The sequence below is a fragment of the Onthophagus taurus genome, chromosome 11 (assembly GCF_036711975.1).
Source record: "Onthophagus taurus isolate NC chromosome 11, IU_Otau_3.0, whole genome shotgun sequence".
Taxonomy (NCBI): domain Eukaryota; kingdom Metazoa; phylum Arthropoda; class Insecta; order Coleoptera; family Scarabaeidae; genus Onthophagus; species Onthophagus taurus.
This window is the reverse complement of record NC_091976.1, coordinates 2,743,287-2,769,165: the sequence shown is the minus strand read 5'-3', so window position 1 is coordinate 2,769,165 and position 25,879 is coordinate 2,743,287. Positions and strand designations below refer to the sequence as shown.

General features: G+C 32.3%; 1 protein-coding gene and 2 long non-coding RNA genes across 3 annotated transcripts in view; 1 reads left to right on the top strand and 2 right to left on the bottom strand.

Moving 5' to 3' along the window:
• The window catches only part of LOC111416286 (uncharacterized), a 228,921-nt gene that overhangs the window by 151,108 nt on the left and 51,934 nt on the right, over positions 1-25,879 (top strand). The window lies entirely within an intron of this gene.
• LOC139432225 (E3 SUMO-protein ligase ZBED1-like) lies at positions 8,953-10,667 on the bottom strand. Its single transcript, XM_071200672.1, has 2 exons — positions 9,290-10,667; positions 8,953-9,236 (listed from the first exon to the last, which is right to left on the bottom strand). The coding sequence occupies exons 1-2, from the start codon at positions 10,665-10,667 to the stop codon at positions 8,953-8,955; spliced, it is 1,662 nt and encodes a 553-aa protein (XP_071056773.1).
• Positions 24,120-24,834, bottom strand: LOC111422743 (uncharacterized). Its single transcript, XR_011641954.1, has 2 exons — positions 24,685-24,834; positions 24,120-24,613 (listed from the first exon to the last, which is right to left on the bottom strand). It is a non-coding gene; the product is annotated as an uncharacterized lncRNA (long non-coding RNA).

Here is a 25,879-nt window from a genome sequence, read left to right as displayed (position 1 = left end):
TTATAAACGCATGTTTCTTAGGCTTAAATTCGTTATCTGTCCACTGTATATTGATCTCATGAAGCGGCTGTGCCTCTTCTTCGTTCTCGTTATTATTTTCAGTGGTGTCGTTCGCATTTTCTAAGTAATCGTCACCACTATCAGCACTCTCAAGACTCACTTTCGCTCGATGATTCGGGATTATATTCACTTCTGCTATCAGTAAATGGTTCGTCTTCGCTTAGATAACAGTCGTCGAGGTTATCCACAACTTTTAGAATATCTCTAACTTCTTTGTCACCTAAACCACACCAGTTGTTGGATTGGGTATCAATTTTTTTGGCTCTTTTAGGACGTGAGGGACCTGCATCGTCTTCCGATGACATTTTGTACATTACTGAAGAAATTGAAACAAACATGTGCAACGCATATTCATCGCACCTGCACTCTCGGTTACTGTCGAATATCTCCGTTAGATCGGATTATACCGACATTAGTTTCTGTGCCATGTAAATTGTGACGGCATAAACCGACAGCGGTTTTACGGCCACAGTAAGTTTTGACGCAGTCGGATATTATAGACAACAGTTTCACAAGCAGTATAGAAGCAAGTCGGATATATCCGACACCAGTCTGAGAGTTAAATTATGGAAAAACTGATATATCCGACATCCGTCTCGAAAGGGTTAATGACCATAACCATACTAAAGGCTTCAGATCGGTGTAAATTAAGAATCTTCTGCCATAAAGATAATAATAATAATAAACAAGTTTATTATTCAATGTAATTTTCTGCGACTGATCATATTTAACCAGCTCACTTCAACCAACTTGTGACTAATGTGCTCTCGTCGCCTTATCCCAAAAATTAGTCGCATACATGAATTTTGTACTTTTTGTATTTTTTGAGTTATACGTTCAGATAGAAAAGAGGAGTACAACATGTCCCCATAGTTAAAACCCGGTAACACCAGGCTCTCACAAAGTAAACGTTTACTGTTACCGGTGAGAAAATACCGCGCGTTATAAATTGTTTTTAATTGGCGGTATGCCGCTCAGATCTTTTTATTAATATACTCATTGAAAGTTAGATTCTCGTCAATATTTATTCCCAAACTTTTAACTGAATCTTTGCAAGTTAATTGTTGGTTTCCTATGCGTATGTCAAGTTTAGATTTAATTCTTTCCCTAAGTCTATTCGGACCAAAAACACTAACATCTATTTTTGCTGAGTTAATTAATAAATTATGACGACGAGACACATCCACAAGATTATCCAGGTCAGCACTTATCCAATAATAAAAACGCAATTATTTGCATAGAACGATGACAAATTTATTTTAAAAAATATCGGTGCTACAGATTCTGTTTCGGTTACTTCGTGTAACCGTCTTTCAGGCACGACTAAAATGTAAGGAAACATGTTATATTAATTGACTTAAATATTAAAGGGTGTTAGATACCTTCAATTGTTAACATTTCATCATAAAGGGGCTAAGAATCATCTTATAAACTATATTGAGGTTCAGAAGCATCGGTATGGAAATAGTTTTTTAAGGTTAAATATTGAAAATGTTACCAAAAAAATTCGTTGAGAAAAAAACTAAAAAATTAAAAAGTTAGAATGACTTAGCAAAACCGTTGAATCAAAATGGCGTCACTTACATCGTGTACGATCAATGCAGAAAAACTTTTTCTTTTTTTACAAAACTTCATATCCTTTTGGTACAGGTTTGAAATTTGAATCGTTATCAACGGTATGGGAAAAATAAGAATTAATTAGTGAAGTTAATCTTGTAATAAATCTTACCTTAAAATTTAATTTTAAAAATGAAATCAATATTAACGAGCTGCTTCTCTCCGAGAGATCTCGGTGCAGACTGCACTCACGGATTGTGCATGACGATTCGGGTCGATCGGTGGGCGGGAATTTTCAAAAATATTCAAAAAATATCTATGATCATTGAATTCGATATTGTCGTTGATTAATAATTCTTTTTCACTGTTACGAATATGAAATTCTTCAAATAAATCTATCTTCTTAGATTTAAGAAGAGGTTTCAATAAATGAATGTTATTTATAACAGAACTGTGCTTGTTTTCTTGCAAATGTCTATTAAATGCGGAGCTGCCCCTTAGAAATATGTTCTTTATATCTTGTTTTAAGGTTTGTTAAAAAATCTCTCCTGTTATGTTGGACCCCATAAATTTGTTTTTTTTTTGATTGTCATATTTGTCACGTAAAACTATCTCTATACACCAAATTTCGCCATTCTAAACCTTGCCATGTTTTGCATTTTTTGAGTGCGTTAAACTACGGACCATTATAGGTACGCACCACATCGAGAATACCAAAACGAGAAAAAGTCTCTTTACATTTTAAAATTATTTCATTCTGGTTCAACTCCTTCAATGCAAGCAATTTAAAAAAACGTGAAAAAAAATCAATAATTATTAAATATCTAATGTTTGCCTAAACTTCATGAATAAACCTATCCCCACCTTTTCCCAAGCTCTTGTTGTCAATTCGTCTTTCAAAAACGGTTCTTTCGGGTTAAGTCGTTGTTCCACGTTATATAGACAGTTGTGGATAATATATTTCAGCTGAGTAGAAAGGCCCAACCACCAAACTGACATTTTCGACCGTTGTCTACATTTTGAGATTCTTAAATGACTCTGGTGTAGAAAATCAATTATTTTTATTTGTAATTTTGCTGGTACCACTATTTGAGTTTTTTTTAAGAAATTCTTCAATCACTGAACACTCGTTGCAATACTGCCAATAAGGTATCATTTCTGGTTCTAATTTATTTCTCTCCGGCCATAAAGAACTCGCAAATCTTATTACTCGTTGACAAATCGAATCTCGGAACGCTGTGTTCATTTGCTATTTGCAACAATAAATTGTCTTTAATCGGTAATATTTGTAGTACTAGTAACACGTAAGCATCTGTTGCATCCGTAAGATCGTAATTTCTTCCGTTTTCCATCGGCCCTCTACTTAAAGTATCTGCCACGATAAGTTCCATGCCCGGAATATGCTTTATTTCAAATCTGAGAAATATGCTTAAATTGGGTGCATCTTTAAGTAAAGAAATTATTTTTCTGTAAGCCTCTTGCTGTAATAACTCCACATAAACTGAATGTCCTTATAAGTACGAAGGCTTATAAAATGTCCTGCTTTAACAGTTCCTGCATCTGAGCTAATATATGAGATTTATTCGAAATAAACCTAGCTGCGAAATTTATCCAACAACAGGTCAGCAACATCATTTTTTCCAGAAGATAACAAAGCAAGCAACTGATATCACTTTCGAAATTCTCTTTTGCCAAAGTCTGAATAGCAATTCTTTGCTGACCACCTGTGAACCGCCGGCAGTAGCCAACATGGATCTATAAAACTTTGACGGTTTTTGATCACCCATTTGAGAATTTGATAGTAAGTTATTGAGACGTCTTTCTTCACTAAAAGATAGTCTGCCAATCAAAATTTGTTTGAGTGACAAATACAAATTATCTGCCGGGGGATTTTGAATAACGTCCAAAATTAATGTTACGACATCGTTTGGTAAATAAGTCAGAACCAAATGATATTTCGTTTTATCGTTTTGCAACCTTGATGAAAAGAATTGTGATTCTACATATAATCGTAAACCACGCAGCAGGATTTGGAAGTCCAAAAAGGCGGTAAAGTGAATTTGGTAATAATTTTCATGTCAAAATGGTCGCCGATAGTAGCGTCTACCATTGTAAAAAATTATATTAAAAATAAAAATAAAATTATCGGACGTCAAATATGACAAATGATAGAGAATACGCATACGTTTTGTCGTATCGGGCCAGAATCCACCTTTAACGGCTCGAAAAACCACCTTTAACGGCTTTTCCTCCGGTAGAGAAAATGTGTGGTACTGGTGTTTACCAGCCATCAACATCTTCACCAGGGCGCGATAGGCTTCCGCAGTGGGGAGCTCAATCTTGATTCCTTGTGGAATCGCTCTGGCTTTCGTAAAGGCGATCCTAAGTCTCTCCATCTCCGCCGAAATGGAATCCCAGTTTTCCTTCGTATGAAGGATTTCCGGGGGGACCCGCTTGGAAACGTGTTCCAATCGAGGACGCACGGCCTCCGAGTACTCGTCCTCCAGGTCGCTGCTGGCCTTCCTTTTCTTGCTGGATGGGACGACTGCCACGTCGACATCCATTTTACCCGCCGTTTTTCCATAAAATTTTCTTGTTGGGCCCATAAACCAACTGTAGTGGAACTACAGAGCTCTGAAAAATATTGGCATCAGATTCGGTGTCATTTTCGAATTTCATTTTAAATTGCATCTGCTGGGAACCATCATATCCCAATGTACTTATTAAAGTTAGTGATTGTTTCGTCATTATTTAATGGTTCTACAGCATCTTTAAGATGTGAAATTAATTTTGATGCCGTGTGATCCATTAACTTCTGTAGTTCCACTTCAGCACATGTCTCGGTTACCCTGAAGGCTTCTTGAACTGGATAGCATTCTCTTTTTACTCTTCGTAAAATAGTATAGCACGGAAAAAAACTTTTATTAGTTTCCCGTACTCTTTCGTATTGGGCTCTAGTAAGTCCTCACAGAAAGAAAAGATTGGGTATATTTAACTAAACATTGGGCATAATTATCTAGAATTTGTGGTTAAAAATTAGCCTAACAATGTTATTAGTTGATGTAGATATTTTCAAATAGTTGACTTACTTTGTCGAATATTTAGAAGATTTGTTGATAATATACTTGAAAGAACTAATGTTCTTTTCTAATTATGTATTCATTTGATCTACATCTTTAGATAGATTGACTAAAATAGAATGAATGATTTATCTTAAATGTAGTAAAGCCAAAAGAAATGGATTAGCTATTGTCACAATTCCTTTAGATGAATTATCTAATAATTTATTGTTGATATGTCTAAATAAGTAGTAATTCCAACTACATTTATATACAGGTGTCCCGTTAAGCGTACGGAGCGGCTGTATCTCTAGAACGGTAAGGCCAAGAGGTTTGGGAAAAAAATCCTTATTAAGCAAAGTGACCAAGAGAAATAGCTGGAAATTATTTTGAAGTTCGTAATTCGACCGCTAGGGGGCGTAACTGCCATTGAGAAACATAAAGTTGCCGCTATCTCAGAAACTTAGACGATGAGCTATAACTTTGACAACATCATTTAATAGCTTGGATAATACCGCATCGCTTTTGTTTTGCGATATTTCTCATATATGTCATAATAAGGGAGGGGGAGGCCAATGCGTTTTCATATGTTTACATTTTAATATCTCCTAGACCATTCAACCGATTTGAATGTTTTCGGTGTTGTTTGAAAGAGTATTTTATGCTCTTTTTAAAGATATTTTCAGTAAGACCGTCTGCTTTAAAACAAATGAGCTAGAGGACGTTATCTGCAGCAATTACATATTTTTGTGATTTTTGAAGAAAAGTTAAATGGAACGATACTATTTACTTCACAGACCCTTAGTCACCTTAAAATTTGCTAAATTTTAGTGAAAACCGCATCTCGATATCGCCACCCGTTCTCGAGTTATAGAAGAAAATGTTAAAAACTCGAGTGCCATCAATCGGTTTCAGTTACCTCGAGAAAAGCAAATCACATTACCATGGTAACTGTAAACATGTCATTTACTAACGCAGAAACGTATGATAGAGCGTATGATGATTTAATTCAATGTTTCGAATACGATGCAACTGCATGGCAAAAATGTGCAATGCAATTACGACAAAGAAAGACATTTTTCTCTAGAAGTGTTTTTAAGATTGACTTAGCGATTACGGAAAACTGGCAACGTGTAGCCCATTCAGACATCTCTATGAATTCGTAAATCATATTGGTGCGCAATGTGATCCTACATAATCTGGGAACTCCGAAAACAATTGTCCACAAGAGTTCTCAAGAGAATAATATCTCCACCACGTTGTTTTACATCAGGCCTTAACAGATACCGATTATGATAACAGACTGAACTATTACCATTGACTTTTAAATATGATTTGGGCAAATCCAAACCTTTTATCACAAATGCTATGGATGCATGAAGCATCTGTCCACAAGCTGATGTAAACTTGCATAATATGCATTCTTGGTTCGAGAAAAACCCACATTGCTTTCACCCCTTTATCTATTGGGTAGACTAAACGACCTGACTTTTCAAGAAAAACCAATAACCAGGGAAAATATGATAAAACACTAAATACCAGTAGAAACGTATCTAGGGCCGAGACTTAAGCAGCGCTTTTTTTTCGTCGAAACTAGATTAAATAAATGCATCGAGGTTTATGAAAGGCATTTAGCACATTAGTGAGTTATTTTTGCCAAAAATTTAAGTTATTCTAAGTGTTTTGGTTTATTTTGTTTTATTATCATTGTTGATGTTTCACTGATCCGTTGGCTTTTCAACACGCCTCAAAAGTAGTTTTGAAGCAGTTCTAAGCTTGGATAAAGTGTTCTAGAAGGTTCTAGATAATAAAATTATTGTTCTCTCTTATTTGTTTCCTAAGGTAACTTGATCCGATTAAGATATACGAATTTTTAACATTTTCTTTTATAATTCGAGAATGGATGGAGATATCGAGATGCGGTTTTCACTAGTATTTAGCAAATTTTATGGTGATTAATGGTCTGTGAAATAATAATACCGTTCCATTTAACTTTTTTTCAAAAATCATAAAATTATGTAACCGCTGCAGATAACGCCCTCTAGCTTATTTGTTTTAAACCAAGCGGTCTTTCTGAAAATATCTTTTAAAAGAGCATGAAATGGTCTTTCAAACAAGACCAAAAATATTCAAATCGGTTGAATGGTCCAGGAGATATTAAAATGTAAACATTTGAAAACGCATTGGCCTCCCCCTCCCTTATTATGACAGATATGAAAAATATTGCAAAACAAAAGCGATGCGGTATTATCCAAGCTACTAAATGATGTTGTCAAAGTTATAGCTCATCGTCTAACTTTCTGAGATAGCGGGAATTTTATGTTTCTCTATGGCAGTTACGCCCCCTAGTGGTCGAATTACGAACTTCAAAATAATTTCCAGCTATTTCTCTTGCCCACTTTGCTTATAAGGATTTTTTTCCTAAACCTCTAGTCCTTACCGTTATTGAGATACAGCCGCTCCGTATGCTTAACGGGACACCCTGTATATGTTTCTGCTAGGTTTTTTAGTTATGTTACCTAAATTACATAGATAAATCTTTACATAATATTAAATAATATTACTAGAATTAGTAGATATATTTTCTACTATACATTAGGTATAAGTACTATTGTTGCTGTCATTTTAGGTATAAATAAAAGAAATGAAAACTGTATTTAAATGATTTATTTAATAAAATAAATACAGGAAATATAAATAAATCTATAAAAATAAACATCATTCTTAAAAAACTATAACAAAATAATTAAAAGAAAAGAAACAATCATTTACAATGATACACCCAGTACTTGTACAATATAACAGTAAACACAAAGTTAAGAATGAAATAAATATTATTCTTGAAAACATGGTAACATACTAGTGCAAACAGTAAACATAATAAATAACGGTATAAAAATAAGAACACAATCGTTTACACTATTAGTACAGGATGCAAATTACAGAAAATACATACAGGATGATTCACATAAGAACCGACACAGAGCAGGGACATGTAGAGGACAATAAATTAAGACGATTTAACCCAACTTATCTGTATACTAAGTTGTACCCCTGAGGAGTTACAGGCCTTCAATGTTGGCTCTTAAATTTTTAAAACATTGAATATCTTCGTAATACATTAAGTTAGAAAAACCAAATTTGGTACACGTTATGAGGGTACCGAGGGTATTAATTGGTAGCAAGTTGAGATCAATTGAGGCATTTCAATGTTATTATTTACAGAATAGTTTAATAATGCATTTGCTATAATATTATTTCTATTTTGGTAAGTACATCCATCACTGTAAATTATAATTGGTCCAGATTCATTCTGACAGTCTGTTGTTAGGTATTCCATAATGCAAGAAGCAAAAGTCGATGCAGTCATATCTGCTTCAGTTTCACTAAACCAAAAACACTTTGCCTCATGCGTTACTACATTATAAACTGTAAAATTGTGGCAACACAGTTTTAACTTAAAAAATATTGTGCTGGCTTGGACATACGGACTCACTTTTACAGCTTGTAAATCCATTGTTAAAACCCGACCTTTTTTGTTCATTTTTGCTTCTTCCTTGTCTCTCTTTTTTTCTTCACGAGCCCTTTCTTTTTTACGTCTGTGCGTATTCTATTCTTTGTCTGATAATTGACCAACTTCATGTTTTGTGCACAAATCACATTTATCCTTTTTAATGGGGTGAATTGACAAGTTCATAGAATAAAACATTTTGCTAAAAATTGTTCTCGATAGGGTTACTTTGTTTTCTTCTTTGCACTTAATTTCGTATAACTTAAATCATTGATTTAGGCTCCGGATTACCGTTTCTAAATACAATTTACTTGAATTTGAACTAGGGATGGCCAAAAAATATGAAACATCGATGTTTACATCATTTGATATATCGAACGTGCAATATCGATATGACAAAAACATCGAATAAAAAACATCGATGTTTTTCGATGTTTTATTCGATATATTATTCAATGTTTTATTTGCTGTAGTATTTAATGCTTTATTCGATATGAGTACATATTATTCGATGTTTTATTCGATCTATTCGCTGTTTTACTAGCTATATAAAAAACATCGATGTCTTTTATTTGATTTTTTTTTTTAAGTAAAATGTATCTATAAATTTTTAAATCATTTTATTAAAATAAACTGAACATTTTTAATACCAACAACAAAAGATATCTACTAAATCTACTAAACAAGAATAACAGAATGGAATAAAACTAAAAAAATAATTCATCACAAGAATTTAAAAATAAAAGTTTTGATAAGCGTTTTCCTTTAAGCCTGTTTCCTTCCTCGCTGTTGCGTCAAAACTTGACCGGCTTTTGAAAACAGCCTTTCTGATGGAACCGATGTGGCTGGTATGCTTAAGTATTTCGGGGCAATTTTGGCCAATGTTGGGCAAATTCCTTTAATATCGTCCCATAATTGTAAGGGATTTTGTTCAAATTTCTTTAATGGGCATTTGAGATAATGCGCTATCTCTGAAGTGCCATCGTTGTTGCTGTTATTCATTTTTTCTACCATTACGTGATGCTGACTCCATAAATTAAATTCTTCTTCTAAAAACAAAAAAAAAGTAATTAATCTAACCGGATTTAATTAAAAACTTTACCTTCGTCAGGAATGTGATGAGAACCTACAGGCGCAATTTGTTCTGCAGCTAATGGTGATGTCAGTGATTTTACAATTGTTTCTAGATGCTCAACAGCTGTTGAACATGCTGTTAAGTTTTGAAAGTGTATTTTTTTAAATCTAGGATCTAAAATTGTTGATACAGCCATCAAACGTATCTCTTCAACATTACCAAATCGTTGGTTAATTTCTAATGTTAAAGATTTTTGTAGATCTTTTGCTATCTGCAAACTAGAACTCATTTCAGAAATTTTTTTACTTAAACAATGTATCATTGGAATAATTTTGCTGTCAGTTACATAATTTTCACCGCAAAGTTCTTTTGTTGCAACTTCTAAGGGTTGCAACAGTCTTGTAACTTCTTCTATTTCTTGAGTTTCAAATGCGGTTACCATAGCCGGTGCACTAATGTGATTACTAATTATTTCATTAATAATAGATCTTAGTTCCAAGAAGCGTTTTAGCATGTAATATTTTGAATTCCATCTAGTTGGAACTTCTTGAATAAGTTTTTTTGATGACCGTCTTCTTAATTCATCACTTGCAACAATACTGTGTTTAAACCACGTAACGATTAACTTTACTTTACCAATCAATCCTTTTAAAGTTCCCGTATTGTCAATAGATTTTTCAGCCACCAAGTTTAATGTATGTGCACAACAAGCCATGTGAACATGTTTCCCAAATGCTATGTGTACTGCTTTAACTATGTTAGCCCCATTATCGGTTACAACTGCAGTAATTTTTTCTTTTGGAATGTTCCACTGATTGCACGTTTCCATTAATTTTTCGGCTAAATACTCTGCTGTATGGCGATGTTCTAGATCACAAACTCCTAAAGTAAAGGAAAACATTTTGCCATCACTTGCGTAGTGCACTGTGATTCCCAGGAAACTTCGGATTTGCATAGTATCACTCCAAATATCAGTCGTAATTGCAACACTGTCTACAAATGATAACTTTACCTTAACAACTGACTCCAGAGAGTCATACTTTGCATCTAGCCTTCGCGTTAAAGTTTGTCGGCTAGGTATTTTGTATTGAGGCACAACAAGTTTCATTAATTGTCTAAAACCTTCAGATTCCACAATACTGAATGGCTGCATGTCTTTACAAATCATAAATAAAATAGAATTTGTAATGGCATTAAATTTTTCGCCACCTTCTCCAAAAGATTTAATCTCTTGAAAATTTTTCGTAATTAATGATTGACGCATGTAATTTGTATTAGTTGTAACTGCACTTGCCGACGATGGCCGACTTTCATCAGAATCTTGTTGAGAAGTTCCAGGAAGATCACTTTCTGAACATATATCCATCGTTTCTTCAGATCCCAATTGTTCAACACTTTTCTTCATTGTAGTTTTGTGTAATCTATTGAGATGCCCTATCAAATTTGTGGTGTTACCTGATGTTTTTATTTTTTTTTCACAGTAACGACACACCGCATATCCGTCTTTTGTTTTGTTAAAGTGTTTCCAAACTACACTTTTTGGTGGTGCCATATTTTTAAAATCAATCGCCTTCTCAGTTTACTAAATCGTTCTATCGGAAAGTAAATAATAATATTAGCAATACTACTTTTAACGTATATTCACGACAATCACGACACCACTGACATGAGCTCTAGACGACTAGACTATCGTCTCGATCGATAGACTACCACAGCTCACAATGTATAACCGCAATCACAGCCCGTATTGGTATAAAAATCGACGCTGATTCACTCGATCCTAGACAGGAATAGACAGGTTTGAGGTTATTCATAATTTCTTGAACCGCCAACAATCTTTTCCAGTTATAATAAACGAATCAATTATAACGATTATTATTAAAAATAATCTCAAACGGTTTAAACTCAACACAAACTTTTTAGAAAATTGCAACATCGAATAAAATATCTAATAAAACATCAAATAATATGTAGTTATATCGAATAAAGCATTAAATAAAACAGTAAGTAAAACATTGAATAATATATCGAATAAAACATCGAATAATATATCGAATAAAACATCGAATAACATATCGAATAATATATCAAACAAAACATCGAATAAAACATATATATCGAATGAAATATCGATATATACCGATATAATCGCAAGAAAAAATATCGATTTAAAACATCGAATATCGAAACGAAAAAATCGATATTTTTATAACATCGATACATCGTGGTCATCCCTAATTTGAACGTCCATAATGTGAAGGCAACTTTGGTAAACAATCAAAAAATTCTTTTAGTAACCTCTTATCTTCCACCTTGTCCTGTCGAGTGGTTCGTTTGTTTGATTTGTAGGTCAAATCGAAGCTAGAAGTCATACCGTAACATCCCTTGTGGACCCAATCATGAACGGAATATTCACCTATAGCAAGTGTTTGAAGAAACATTTGTTTACAAACTTGCACTTTGTTCATATTTATTGTGAGAAAATATTTTAAGGAATATTTTCGCCTACTCTCAAAGCTTTTAATATACGTTCTTTTTGTGACAGTTTTTTCTATGTGATTGATTACAATCACTTTTCGTTGATCCCAATTCATTTCACTCCAAAATTTAGTAAATATGACATTGCGCTGAACGTCATTAATTTCTGAACAATTCCTGGATTTTACTCTAAGGCACTCTTTTGATTTGCAAGAAGAACCCATTTTTCTTGCTTCTTTTGGGACATTCTGTTTTACTTTACCTTCTTTAGTTCTGCTGTACCCCATGTACGCTTTTCCTTCCATTCGGCTCCTTTTTGCAGAATTTTTTGCCCATTTATCAGGTTGAGCAGTAATACTTCTTTTCCTTCCTTCCGTTATATTGCCATGATTGATATCATTTTCTGTTAATGTCTCATCCTGTTTTGTTTTTTCATCTTTTTCAGCATTATTTCGTTGCTCTTCGTCGCTATCTGATGTACCATTTTCCTTTTTAGGTTCGTAGTCATCGTCATTAAAATCATTGTTAACACATTCTTCGTCTTTTCGTGTATCTAACTCCAACATTTGAACATCTCTTAAATCCTCAATTATAATATTTTCAACAGGTTGCAGATGGCTTATATCCTTCAGCTCCTCTAGCTTCAAATTCGTAATTACATTCAAATTAATTAAAACAATGTTAGCATAGTAATGAAAAATAAATAAGTGCAAGTATTTTTTGTTAAATATAATAGACTTCGTTATTATACATAATAATTTAATATACTTACCGTAAGTATTTCCATCACTCAGTAAATTTATAGATATCAAGTACTAGTTTAAACACACTTTTGACACAGAAATCCACACCAATATCAATTATTTTAATAAAACAATAACATTAGTTATAGCGGACACAGCCTGCTACAACATTACTTTATTTTAACAATGCCTACTTTTTAATTATTTTTAAATCAAATTACCAAAATTGTTTCTGTAAACAATATTTATTCATTTTTTATTGATTCAATTAAAAAAAAAAACATAAAAAACAATGTATTTTCAAAAAAATACTATTTACAGTATTACAAATCGATTATTTTTTAAATAAATACCTTGTATACCACAGTTTGACTTATACCAAATGTTGCTTAAGAGGTATTCAAATTTTCATTGTGGTGTACGAGGTATTATTGCTTTCTTGTTGAGGTGCATTTTATCTAAATCCCTTTTATCTAAGTAAATGCGTATTTGTGGATTACTAGGTGTTACTAGTACTATGTATAATTCTGTAGATTTCATAAAAATATAATAACACAATTTTGGATTTTTTGTGGGTTACAAGGCATTAGAATTTCACAGACGATATACCAGGGTTACTCCAATTCTTCCTTTTAGAATAGGCCATTTTTCAAACACATCCACGGTTATATCCACTATGTCTTTTCTTCTAATCTCGTAAGTGTTTTTCCACTTTTTATAGACAGTTTCTTCTGGGTAACAATTGTATTTCAACCAGTCTTTGTCTAATTGAAGATCAATTGTAATTTCTTCACAGTCTTCAATACTACTTGTTGAAGGAGAATTATATCCACACTTTTGTAGCTTTTTAGCTTATAGGGACTTTTTAACAATCCTTGTCGACGATATTTTTTTGTTAGACTATAGTATTTTTCTAATAATTTTCCTCTTTGAGTTTTAGTACCTAGATAAGTTATCTGTAAAGAAAAGAAATATGTTATTATATTGTTGTTTATGTACTCAGGCTATTTCCGGAAAACACGGACATACTTCCGTAAGTCATTCTTTGACGAATCTTAAGGTTAGCTTCATATGAATGAGTCATTTTTGAGAAAAAAAATTTGTCATAATTTTTTGGGAATTCCACAGAGTGACCGACGTTGGCCATGGTTCGCGTATAAAACTATTTTTAAGTTTCAACAAAGCATCACCTCCTGAAGTTTACCAGTGTTTTTTTTTTTTTTGAAACATCATGTGTACGATAAAATTTTTAAAATTTTAAAATTTTTTTTTAAATTGGGCTTTTTTTCATTCTTCCAATTCGACCAATTCTTTTTAATGGAATGTTAAAAAATTGCTATTCTTATAACTTTTAAAAAACTCTAAGTAAACATTTTAATATAATATGGTATGTGAAACATGACTGTTACCTCATCTTCTAGTGGAAAACACTGCGTTATCTGGTGTGCTGCGTGGGTGTGAGTAGTGTGAGTTGGAATCACATTATTATGCAGCCAAAATTCAACAATCAAAGTGGTCAATGCGTTTCTATCTTTAACTGACAATGCCTTATTTGAATCATAATTTTTTTTTATAAGTTTACCAGCAATGGAATTGTTTAATTCTTTTTCCAAGTTCTGTAATATTAATGCTAGAATTTCATATTGTTTTCTTATAACGTCTTACCAAACATAAATCTACTGCAACATTTAATGTATCAGAGTTATTCTCTTTATCGCTGACCTGTGCGGAATCAACATCTAAAATATTAACTGGCAAGAATTCTATCCACGACTGAATATTAGATACACTAGACGCCGTAACAGTGGACGCCAAAGAAGTGAAAGATCCCTACAAAATTGATTGATACATATTGTTACATTTACATACATTAAAATGTTACATATTGTTCTTTCCACTGAAACAAACATTTTCTAAATTTTATTCGTTGTCCAAATTTATAAGCAGGTATTAGATTGTCAATATCGGATATGGTCAATTCTTTAAAAACCTCAATATCAATCTTTTTAGCTATAAATAAATCACAAATTTAAACATTTCTAATCTGTTGTTAACCAGTTTACAGGTTGTCTTATAAAAATACCAAGCGGTATCGTTTCTTTGTTAATTTCATTCAAATACACATACCTATCTGATATTTGTTATGGAAAATTCGTATACAATCATCAAACTACCGACTTTATTGGATAACTCAACCAATCTTGTGAACTAATTTTACTAATGGATAAATAGATAATCGAACTAAATCCAAAATAAAAAAGTTTGAAATAAACCCAAGTCCGTAAATGATATTTTTATGTAAGTTTAACAAGTTAAATAATATTCATAATCAGATAGTAATTATAATAAGAAAAAAAATGCTTGGATTGGTTTTTATAAACAACCTGCATAAGGGTACGAACACGTAGAACGCTGATTCGTGCTTTTTGTAAGCGCTTGTGTGCCAGCGCAAGTAATCCAGATAAATCCTTATGGCCTGCGTATGTTTGGAGATAAAGCTATATTATACTGGCTTGATGCATTTTATCAACAAGCGCTTGCAACCACCGCGAACCAGCGTTCTACGTGTTCGTACCATATTACATATATTATAATGAAATTCGTTTAAACAGAAATATTACTCTGATGATCTACCGACTTTAACTAATAATTAATTTTACTTACCTAAAAAATCATCAATTAGGTCACCTAATCCCCATTCCACAAGCAATGAACTAACAACGTCATCTTGCACGACCGCTTCATTAACTATTTGATCTGCCATTATAAATATGTATAAAATGTGGACACACACTACCTCGTATTTCGCAGTTTCAATTGTAACTAAGCCAATCCGAACACTTCGTTGTGTACACGTGTTGAACACGTCAGAACACGACTAGAACACTATAGCCGTAAAGGAAAACATCGGGCAAGCATTCTTAAAATCTAACTAGTTTAGGCACATGATACAAAGATTAGTTATCTTTTCAATTCATTACTAGATATTTAATACGAAAATACAACTACTACATTAGACAACATTAGGTAATTTTACCATGTCAATAACGAATGGTCTATATTTCTATTTATACGTAAATTTAACTACTTTCTTTCTTTATTTATGCCAGACTACTTTAGTTGTTTCTATAAACAACGAAACCTTTAGTTAATACCTCTAGAATAATTGTAAAACTATCCAATTTGATTTCATCTAATTTGAAGTTGCAATAACATCTTATATATTTAGGTAAATGTTATAGGATTTAAAATAACGAATTTTTCGGCAACTAATCATAGTTAGTTAAACTTTCCATTTCATTTTTCTCTGTGCTGCTTCTGTAAACATTGAGAAATTACGCAAAGGTGAGAGTTGACGAGGTTGCACATCACTAGCTTTTTTCATAGCTGTTACGTATTCCTTTGCTCTTTTAGGACTTTTTGTAAGGTCTTTGACAACTCTTGCGGCATCTACTTTTCCTGTTTCCTTTAACTTCATTTGCGTTGCGTAAGTCAACTCATTCACATTTTTTAATCGAATGTCTTCAGTTTTTCGTCGCTTGCTTCTTTTTGAGGACGACCCGATTTGATTCTTGTAAAAATCTAATTAATATACAAGAATCTTATAAAAAAACGTATTGTATTGTAGGTAAGGTCAAATGTAGTTATAAAAATAAATTTAAGCATAAAAACAGATAAGATTTATTTTTAGTTCTAGCAGTTTTTGTTATTTTTATTCCCTATTAATTTGTTGCGTCGAATTTAATCTATTGTAACATTTAAACGAATTATATCTGACCTATGAAATGCAATGAAAGTGAAATGAACTCGGTGGCAATGTTTAATCGTTATGTATGTTGAGCACGAAGTCTTCATACAAATCTATTGACGTTGCAAGACTATTGACGATTCTTCAATATTTCTAAAATAAATTAATCACAAACTTCAATGTCTGTCAACTTCTTTTAATTGAATTTTCATATCTACAGTTAGAATCTTCAATCCGTTGCAATACATTACTATATTTACATCATTCATCTGCTATTAATTTATATAAACAAAGAAACTAAAAAAAAATGTTATTTTTTTTACCATGTTTTATCTGGTTAATTGATATTTACACTTCGATGGAACACAGTTTGAAAGTTTTATAAAATACTTATGTGAATTCGTCAGTATGGATTGCCTACATATTAATCGTCCTATTCAAGAGACCATTGTCTCGTCGACTACAATATCTTCGCTTGGTGACAAGGGTTTTTGACAATTGTTATCAATATGTTTAGTAGTAGTAAAAAAAATACTTAACTGAGCACGGAATCCCTTAATCTCTCAGGTTTTTCGAATCAACCAAGGCGATTTTACAATTACAGCCTTATTCTTCGATACAATTGGGCACTTATTATTATCATTAATCTCAGTCTCTTGATCTTTACTATCAACCACACCGTTCGGTATTATAATATCATCTACCGGATCTATCATGATTGGTTCATTTAATGATTTACGTATTTCCGTACTATTTCGCGTAATTACTTTTTTATTTTCAGTTAATATTCTTCGGTCTTCTGTATTATTTGTGCTACCTGCCATATTTTTGATTTTACATTTGGACATGTTACATTTTCTCCTACTTTAAACAAAGGTTTTTTCTGACTTTGTCTATCATATCTTATCTTTATCCTCTGGTGTTTCTGTTTTTGATCTATATAGGCATTTTTATATGTTAATTTTGGAATTAGTATATTTTTACTTGTAGGTAATTTTGTTTTTAATAGTCGGTCGGTACATTAAAAATTTCACTTGGATTATCTTTATTCCTGCTATCGGTGTGCATCTATATTCTAATAATCCTGAATCAACGTTCTTTAAATTCATGGCTTTCTTTATAATATTTTTTGCTATATCCATAGCTTTTTCTACAAGTCAATTGGACTTTGATAATAAGAACTTGAATGCTTTATTTCAAAATTCTATTCCCTTGCAAAAGTTTTAAAATTATGACTATTAAATATGTAAGATATAGGAATTCATGTTGCGAGATTATTTGAAATATTAGGAAAATGAAAATAGACCAACTTCTCACTCGCTTGTTTTTATTTTCTGGGATAGTTTCTTTTCAATTTCCTCGATAGTTTTACTATTTAACTTACTAGTATTATGTCTATCCATTTGGACAGATAATCTACTGTAATTAAATAATTTTTTCTTCCATATTCAGCCTATTTTATTAAATAGCTAGTCTGGTAACTCATGATCCTGTAAAGGTTCTTTAACACAACTTCTTCGAAGCAATTTTAATACTTTAGGAACTCAGGAATAACGCGTAAGGATAAATTATCTTTTAACCCCTTGACCGGGAAATTAACTGCTTAACGCCCGATTTTTTCAGTATTTTATGGTAAAAAAAATACAATTTTTTTTATTCCTGAAATTTGAAGAATATACTTTTTTAAACGCACTAAAATGAATTATAATGACGAAAACGTTTTATTTAATATTTTATTTATGTATATTGTATTGACAAATATAAAAAATCAAACTTATTTTAATTACTACTATAACAATATAATTAAATACATATTTTCTAATAATTTTTTTCCGTATGATATACTTTGAAACAAGGAGCAGGACAAAGAGCAACGTCGCACTCGTTACAACAATATTTTGTTTCCTTTCTTAATTTTTTTCCCATCTTATCTTTTTTTGTGGAACATAACACACATCGTTTATATGGAATATTATTACTTTTTGTAGGGGGGTTGAAATCAGGAAAATGTCTTTCCGTCAATCTTAGTGGCCCAGGTTTCTTTGGACGTCCTGCCTTTTTAGTACATTCACTTGAATGATATTTTTGAATAATTTGTTCCACTAATTGTAATCTAAATTGTAAATTATCAATTGCCCCACCATTTTTTTTATATAAAATAAATGAGTTGAATACTGTTAAATCTAGTAAATGCATAAAAATTTTGTTATAAAATTTTTTCCCTCTTTTTCTAGTAATCGCGTAATCGTGCAAGTGTTGATCCAAACGATCGATACCACTCATGGTATTATTATAATCAACTACCAATTTCGGTTTTTTTTATAAACTTACCCTCTTTGTCTTTTTTATTAGTCTCTGCCATTTCTGGGTTATGCACTGTTGACAGTAAATGAATAATTTTTTTATCATGCCATTTCATGACCATTACTTTACGTCGTCTGTAAGCTATAGTTTCTCCTTTTTTAATTTTTTTCTTTGTAATTTCAGGCGGCATATCCTTCCTATTTGAACGTAAAGTACCATACAAATCAGTTTGTTTAGTAACGAGAAAATCTGCTAACTGTGGCGATGTGTAAAAATTATCTGTAATTATACAGTATCCCATATCTAATAAAGTATCTGCTAAAGATAAAACGACCTGTGACGTAATGGGCATGTCTTTATATTTGTCATTTATTATAGTACCCTTCCCTGTATAAATTATAAAAGAATATAAATAGCCTGTTGTAGATTCACACAGCATGTACATCTTAATCCCAAAACGTGATCGTTTCAAAGGTAAATATTGAATCCATCCCAGTCGTCCTTTATACAATAGCAGGCTCTCATTGACACTTATCTCTCCTTCTGGGATATAGAATTTTGAAATTTTTTTATTTAAATCATTATAGACTGGCCATATTTTATTCAATTTAGGATTTGGGTGTATCTTTGGATTGTAAGTTTCATTGTTGCTAAAATGTAGATTCTTTTTTATGTAAAAATATCGTCGGCTGCTCAAAAGTTTCGGAAATATAGGGGTTAACAGAATTTCCTTAGTTGACCAAAACATTCTTTCATTAGGTTTTTTCAGTATTCCTTGCAAAATATTTATACATAAAAAAATTTGCATTTCATCTACTGTAATCGTGACGGTGCAGGATCTTCTGTAGTTATCACTTCCCAGGTATTCATGTGATCACTATCGTCGTCACTATAATCATCACTAACTTCACTTTCTTCAGAGTCTGTATCACTTTGATCACTTACGCTTTCCGATAAGTCAGCGTACTCATAATCAAAATGCTCAGAATCGCTCATTTTCAATAGTTACACTAAAAATATAAAAATTATCCTAAATAAAAAAATATATAAATAATAAGAAATATGAAAAATGAGAAATAAAAAAATCACTTACCAGTGAATCGGCTTTGAATAATAATATATTATTTTTTATTTTATTTTTATCGTATTTTGTTTTCCTTATTCTTTTATGTTTAGTTATAAGATATTTTTTTTTATTTTTGATTTTGTTGAAGATATTTTGCTCAATAAACTTGTATTATTATATGTTGCAAAAATTATTAAGCATTTTATAAATATTACTTAATAAAATATTTAAATGTTAAATATAACTTTTATAAACGTAAATGAACATAATCTAGACGTTTGTCTGTTCGCAATCAATGTTCATATGTTAATAAGTGAATCGAGTCCTATCACGTCGCTAAATCATTTTGCAGGTATAAAGACGATATGCGCGTCCTATCACGTCACTGAGCATTTCTGCAAGTGAACAATGCGCGTCTAATCACGTCGTTGAGCGTTAAGCGGTTAAAAGGCTATTTATTTTTTAATTGCTGTTCGTATCTTTTGTTCAGCTGGTTTAATGAAGTGAACTACTAGCGTTCATATAACATCTTTATTCATTAACAGTGTACACAAATATTGTTAGTCTTCTAGTTTATTATAAGTATATAACTATTATAATTTTGGTACAAGTACAAGCGACATGCGAGCGTCTTCTCTTACTCCCCTAGCGGGAACGTACCAACAACCTGAAGTTGTCACAATACCAACTTAAAAATAACAATGTTACTATATTATACAGGGTGATTCATTAGCTCTATGACAAACTTTGGCAGATGAAAGGTGATGCGATTCTAAGGAAAAAATGTTATATGAATATGGGTCCGATTCATTTTGGTTAAAGAGTTACAAGCCTTTGAAAATTTTACACAGTTTAATAGGCAAATGAAAATATAACATAAAAAATAAGTTTAAATATTACAAAAATTGTTCGAAATGTCCGCCTTCAGCTTGAATGCACGCCTCACATCGACGAAGTAAAGATTCTATCACACGACGTATGATATTTGGATCATTTCGTATGCTATTAGCTGCATCTTGAATTCTGTCCAGTAGTTGCTGACGGGTAGTAATTTCTACATGGTACACAAGCTGCTTCATGTGTCCCCAGAAATAATAATCCAGCGGATTTAGATCTGGGGATCGTGGTGGCCAGACTACTGGACCTCCATTGCCAATACATTTGTTTGGAAAATGTTCATGTAACCAAGCGATGACTTCTCTTCCTCGATGTGGTGGTGCACCATCGTGCTGATACCACATATTTTGAACGATGTTAAGTGGTACGTCGTCGATAAAATCGAAAAGATTATGTCCCAAGAAATTTCTGTACATATTTGCATTTAAGCGTTCATTTATCACCCATACAAGTAGCAAAGAATTGTTAAAAATGCCACCCCAAACGTTTACACTAAACCGTTGCTGAAATCTTCCTGGTCTAATTGCATGTGGATTTTGCAAGGACCACACATGTTCGTTATGATAATTATTTATGCCGTCCCTAGTGAAACACGCTTCATCAGACCACAGAACTTGGGAAATGAAGTTATTATTTTGAGCATGTTGCTGAATAATATAAGTAATGCTTGAATATTTTGGTGATGAAACGGATGTAACATTTCTCGATTCATTAGACGCCATACAAAACTTTGGGATATTTGTAACATGCTCGCTATACGCCGAGTACTAATTGAAGGGTCGTCAAGTACTAAATCAATAACACGTTCTTCATTTTGTACATTCACATCATGGGGACGAACGGAATGTAGTGGAGCGGGGTTACCTGTTTCTCTCAGTCTGCGAAATGATGCACTAAACACTGTATGGGCAGGTTGATGTCTATTTGGAAACCTACGAAGGTATGCTCTTGCTGCTTGCCGAGCGTTTCCGTTACAAAGCCCGTATACAAAAATAATATCTTCATATTCTTCAGTCGTAAATACATGCATTTTCGTTTTCGATCAAAACTCTGACAATTATAAACTTTGAAAGACACAGAATAGAGTAAATTGAAATGTTTGACATAAAGAACTCAGTTTTGTTATCACAGCCAACTCTGTATTTGTGTTTCATAATTATTGTTGCGATTGTTGCAAATCTTTACTTCGTCGATGTGAAGCGTGCATTCAAGCTGAAGGCGGACATTTCGAACAATTTTTGTAATTTTTAAACTTATTTTTTATGTTACATTTTCATTTGCCTATTAAACTGTGTAAAATTTTCAAAGGCTTGTAACTCTTTAACCAAATTGAATCGGATATTCATATAACAATTTTTCCTTAGAATCGCATCACTTTTCATCTGCCAAAGATTGTCATAGAGCTAATGAATCACCCTGTATAACAGGTCGGTTGACAAGAAACTGGGAAACACAAGTTAACTTTAAAGAAAAGAAAAATGTAGGAGATTCTGCGTCAATATGATTTTTTGCCATCAACATACTGACAATGTCGTTAGAAAACAAGCCAATAATAATTTGTTCTTTTTGCTCTTCGAAACTTGCTGGCTGAGTTGCTTACACAGTCCAAGTTTTTCATGGAAATAATATCTTAAACTTTCTTTGCTTCCCTGCATGCTTGATTGCATAGGTTTCCACAATGCAGTTATATTCTTTTCAGGAAAGAAGGTATTCGTGAATTCTAGTTTGAAATTTTCCCATGACGTTAAGTTTTCTCTTCTTGATTGATACCAAAATTCAGCTGCAGTCACTAAATGTGTCATTGCCGTCTCTAACATGAATGACTTAGGCCAATTACGTAAAGCCGCAGAACTCTCGATAGCTTCTAGCCATACTTTACTAACGGTTAAATTTTCGCCATCGAAAACGGTGATACTTTTTGAAAAATCGGGTATAATACTATAGTTCTGAGTATTATTTTAAACAAATTAAGGGCCGATCTTACAAAACAGTTTATACCGCTCCGTATACCAAGAATAACTAAATGTTGGTGGTATAAACACTAGAATAAACGTCTTACAATACCGGCATATAGCATAAGTAACGGTATACGGCGCAGGATAGCTATACCGTACAATTCAACGCAAATACCTTATACTAGGAATAAGTCAGAGACTGTTTGACATTGATTATAATCAATCAGACGTAATAATTATTGTATGAAATGGTTTCAACAAATAAAGAAAAACGTGTGAATTTGGGTTGGCAATAAATATGTTGAACAGCAGTTCTCATTTTCTAATCTTCTTTTGATAACACTATTATTAAAAATTGTTTGATCATGAGTGCTTCCCGGCCATCGGCCAACAATATCGCCAATTTTTAATTTAGCATCAGCAATAGTTTGCACGTTCCACGAAAAAAATCCTTTGCGATTACGATATAATTCCGCATTTTCGCCACCTGGAGACTGAATGCGCACATGGATACGGTCAATAGCACCTATGACATACGAGAATTTTGCTATGCGATAAAATTGCAACTTAACGCTATCCAGTTCTTCATTTTCAGGCATAAAAGTATATTGTATGTTAACGATACGATTGCCAACGTCACAGAATTTACGATCTGTCCAATAGATGCTTTGCTGATGCCAACAAAATCTGCCATTGTAAATTAATGTTAATTAATGTTATTAATAGTATTAATTAAACAAATGTATTTCATTATCAGTGTACGTCTCTTATGAAACCTTGAAGATTAAACAAAATTGGCACTAAAATGGTTTTCACGACAATAAATGTCCAAAATGTTCGCCATTAAACTGCAAGGCAGCGGCCCAATCTTTCATAACAAAAAATTTTTTTAGCGATCTGGGAGAAATTGTTGCAGCTTCATCTTTTATTCGTTGCTTTAATTCGGCAAGATTTTGAGGTCGGTTTGTGTACACTTTAGATTTTAAATATCCCCCGAAGAATAAATCGCAAGGTTTTTCGTCATCTTTCATAATCTCTCCTGGCTTCCACAAATTAGTATTTTTTTCCTAACCTACAGCATTATCTCCTTCTTTGAATGGTTTCTTCTATTTTATATGTACGTCATATTTTTGTTTTATTTTATGTTTATTTTCTTTTTGCAATTTATGTGCTTCTAAATAAATTACTTTTGTGCTTAAAATTTGCTTTGTACAAGGCAACTTTGTTTTCAACACTCTACTCATTAAAATCTTGCTTGGACTATAAGATAATCCCCTGTTAATGGTATCCATCTACAATCTAATAAACCCATATGAATATCTGTGGAATTTTTTGATTTTTGAAAAATATTATTAGCTATTCCAACTGCTTTTTCAACTAATCCATTAGATTTTGGATAGTGTGAAAATAAATAAAATTTAAATACTGTTTATTAAGTAAATTTCACCAATAACATTAATCTAGATATCCGAGATCTCTTTTATTTGTCTTAACAATTGAATGTAGGCTATTACATGTGACAGAATCTTGTTTATTTAAATAAGTGTTTAAATACCTTGATATCTAAGCGCGCGTAAAATTTTTGTCATGTAAATCTAGCCTAGACGTTACTTTCTGGCTTATTGTTAGCGGTTCGTAAAACCGATTTAAATAATAAAAATCTGTGTTTATCTTGAATTTATTTATTTTAAATTTTTAATTAATAAAAATTTAGTTGAAGCACTGTGAATGGTCAATTTGTTTCAAATAAGGTTTCGTCATTTTAAACCCTTCTTTTCTAGCGGCGTTTCGTGCTGCTTCGAGTGTTTCTTTGTTTGGATTCTGTTCTCGCGTTGTAATAAATAACATTCCCCTTTCGGCTTGTTCTGGTTGACAAATATACCATGTCGACCATGTATCATAATCGGTCGCAACTGCCCAAATACTACGAAATTCACCTTCTTGTTTCCATTTTGCGAGAAATTCTGAAGTATTATTTATTTGCTGTGATGTGATCATTTCAGTTTTAGCAACAGCACCCGTTACATTAAAAATTCTCAATATAGTTATTGTTGCATTCGATTTTTTTTTGTTTGAAATAACATTGTAAAACAAACATTTTTTTGTGCTTTCGAAACTGTCGCTATCGCCCACCTCTTGAGCGTACCAGTAACCGATTATCTTAAAAATAACATGGTTTCAAAACGTTTAAAGAAAGTGTAGCTTTGATTTGATTTTTTTCGTTTACATACCCTTTCGACGTCAAAGTTTTTTATTAAAGATATCTTGTGGCATCTTTTATCTGCTGTCTTAATAAACGCTGGAACTAGTGTTAGAAACACTACGTGCAATATGGTATACTTTAAAACCATGGTTGCTGCTAACAAATTAAATTAATATGCACCTTAACGGCGAAAAATTCCGTTCTTATATATCTCTTTAAAACAGAAAAAAGTCGTTATGTTTAAAGTTAATTGAGTTTTTCCTCATTTGCTTTTTGTCAACATACTTTCTAATGCACGTAGATATAATAATGTAAACATCTAAAAAAGTGACATTTTTATCGGCAAGTACGAATACGAGGCTTCTATTATCCATGCATTCCGTATTTATTTATGCAATATACCGGGTGTCCCTCAAAGGTGGCTCACCCCCATATTTTTTTTTATTATTAATGATATAAGAAAACCGTTTGGAATGCATAGTTAGGTCGCTAAAACGGATTATTACGACATGAAATCATTCTTTTTGTACTTCCGGTTACACCGAAAGTGAGTAGTAATTTCGCTATTTTTTTAAATCTATATTTTTTTTTCTTCAGTTGGGTAGACAGTATAATTTCACATAACTTTTACTTGAAAAAATTTTCACGATCGCTTATAATTTTTGAAAAAAAAAATTATTTTCGTTATTTTTTAACGTTTTAATACTTTCGGAAAATGTATTACAACTTTTGACACATAGTAGCTAGGTTAATAGTACAAACTACGTTATGTCCCTCTTGATTTGCTATTCCTCGAGCAGTGATCACTGCTATGCTTTAGTTAGTGGTTCTTTTTTAATAGTGGTGTAAATTAACAGTTGTATTAAATTAGTTTTAAAAGAAAAACGCTATCCAACAATTAAATTTAATTTAATTGCAAGTTCAAAAAAACTAATTTTCAAAATGCTTCCGCCTCGATTTTGACATAATTGTATCTTGCGTATTGTCGATCTAACGACTCGACGTTATTCCTGCGAAGATATTTAGGTAATACAATTTCTAACTCGATTTATTTTCTAATACCTCACGAGACCTTACTGGTGTATTATACAGCTCATTTTTGATTTTACCCCATAAAAAGAATCTAAAGGTGTGAGGTTAGGTGATCTGAGAGGTTTTAACCAAAATAAAGTAAACAATTCAAATTATTCTTCTTTAGTTTTTCTTTTAAAACTGAATCATCA

What these genes read in the sequence shown, in the direction of transcription:
- LOC139432225 (XM_071200672.1), bottom strand. Translation starts at nt 10,667, where the DNA reads ATGAAGAAAAGTGTTGAACAATTGGGATCTGAAGAAACGATGGATATA. An exon ending in TCATCACATTCCTGACGAAG is followed by an intron (nt 9,237 to 9,289) that starts GTAAAGTTTTTA and finishes TTTTGTTTTTAG; the next exon opens with AAGAAGAATTTAATTTATGG.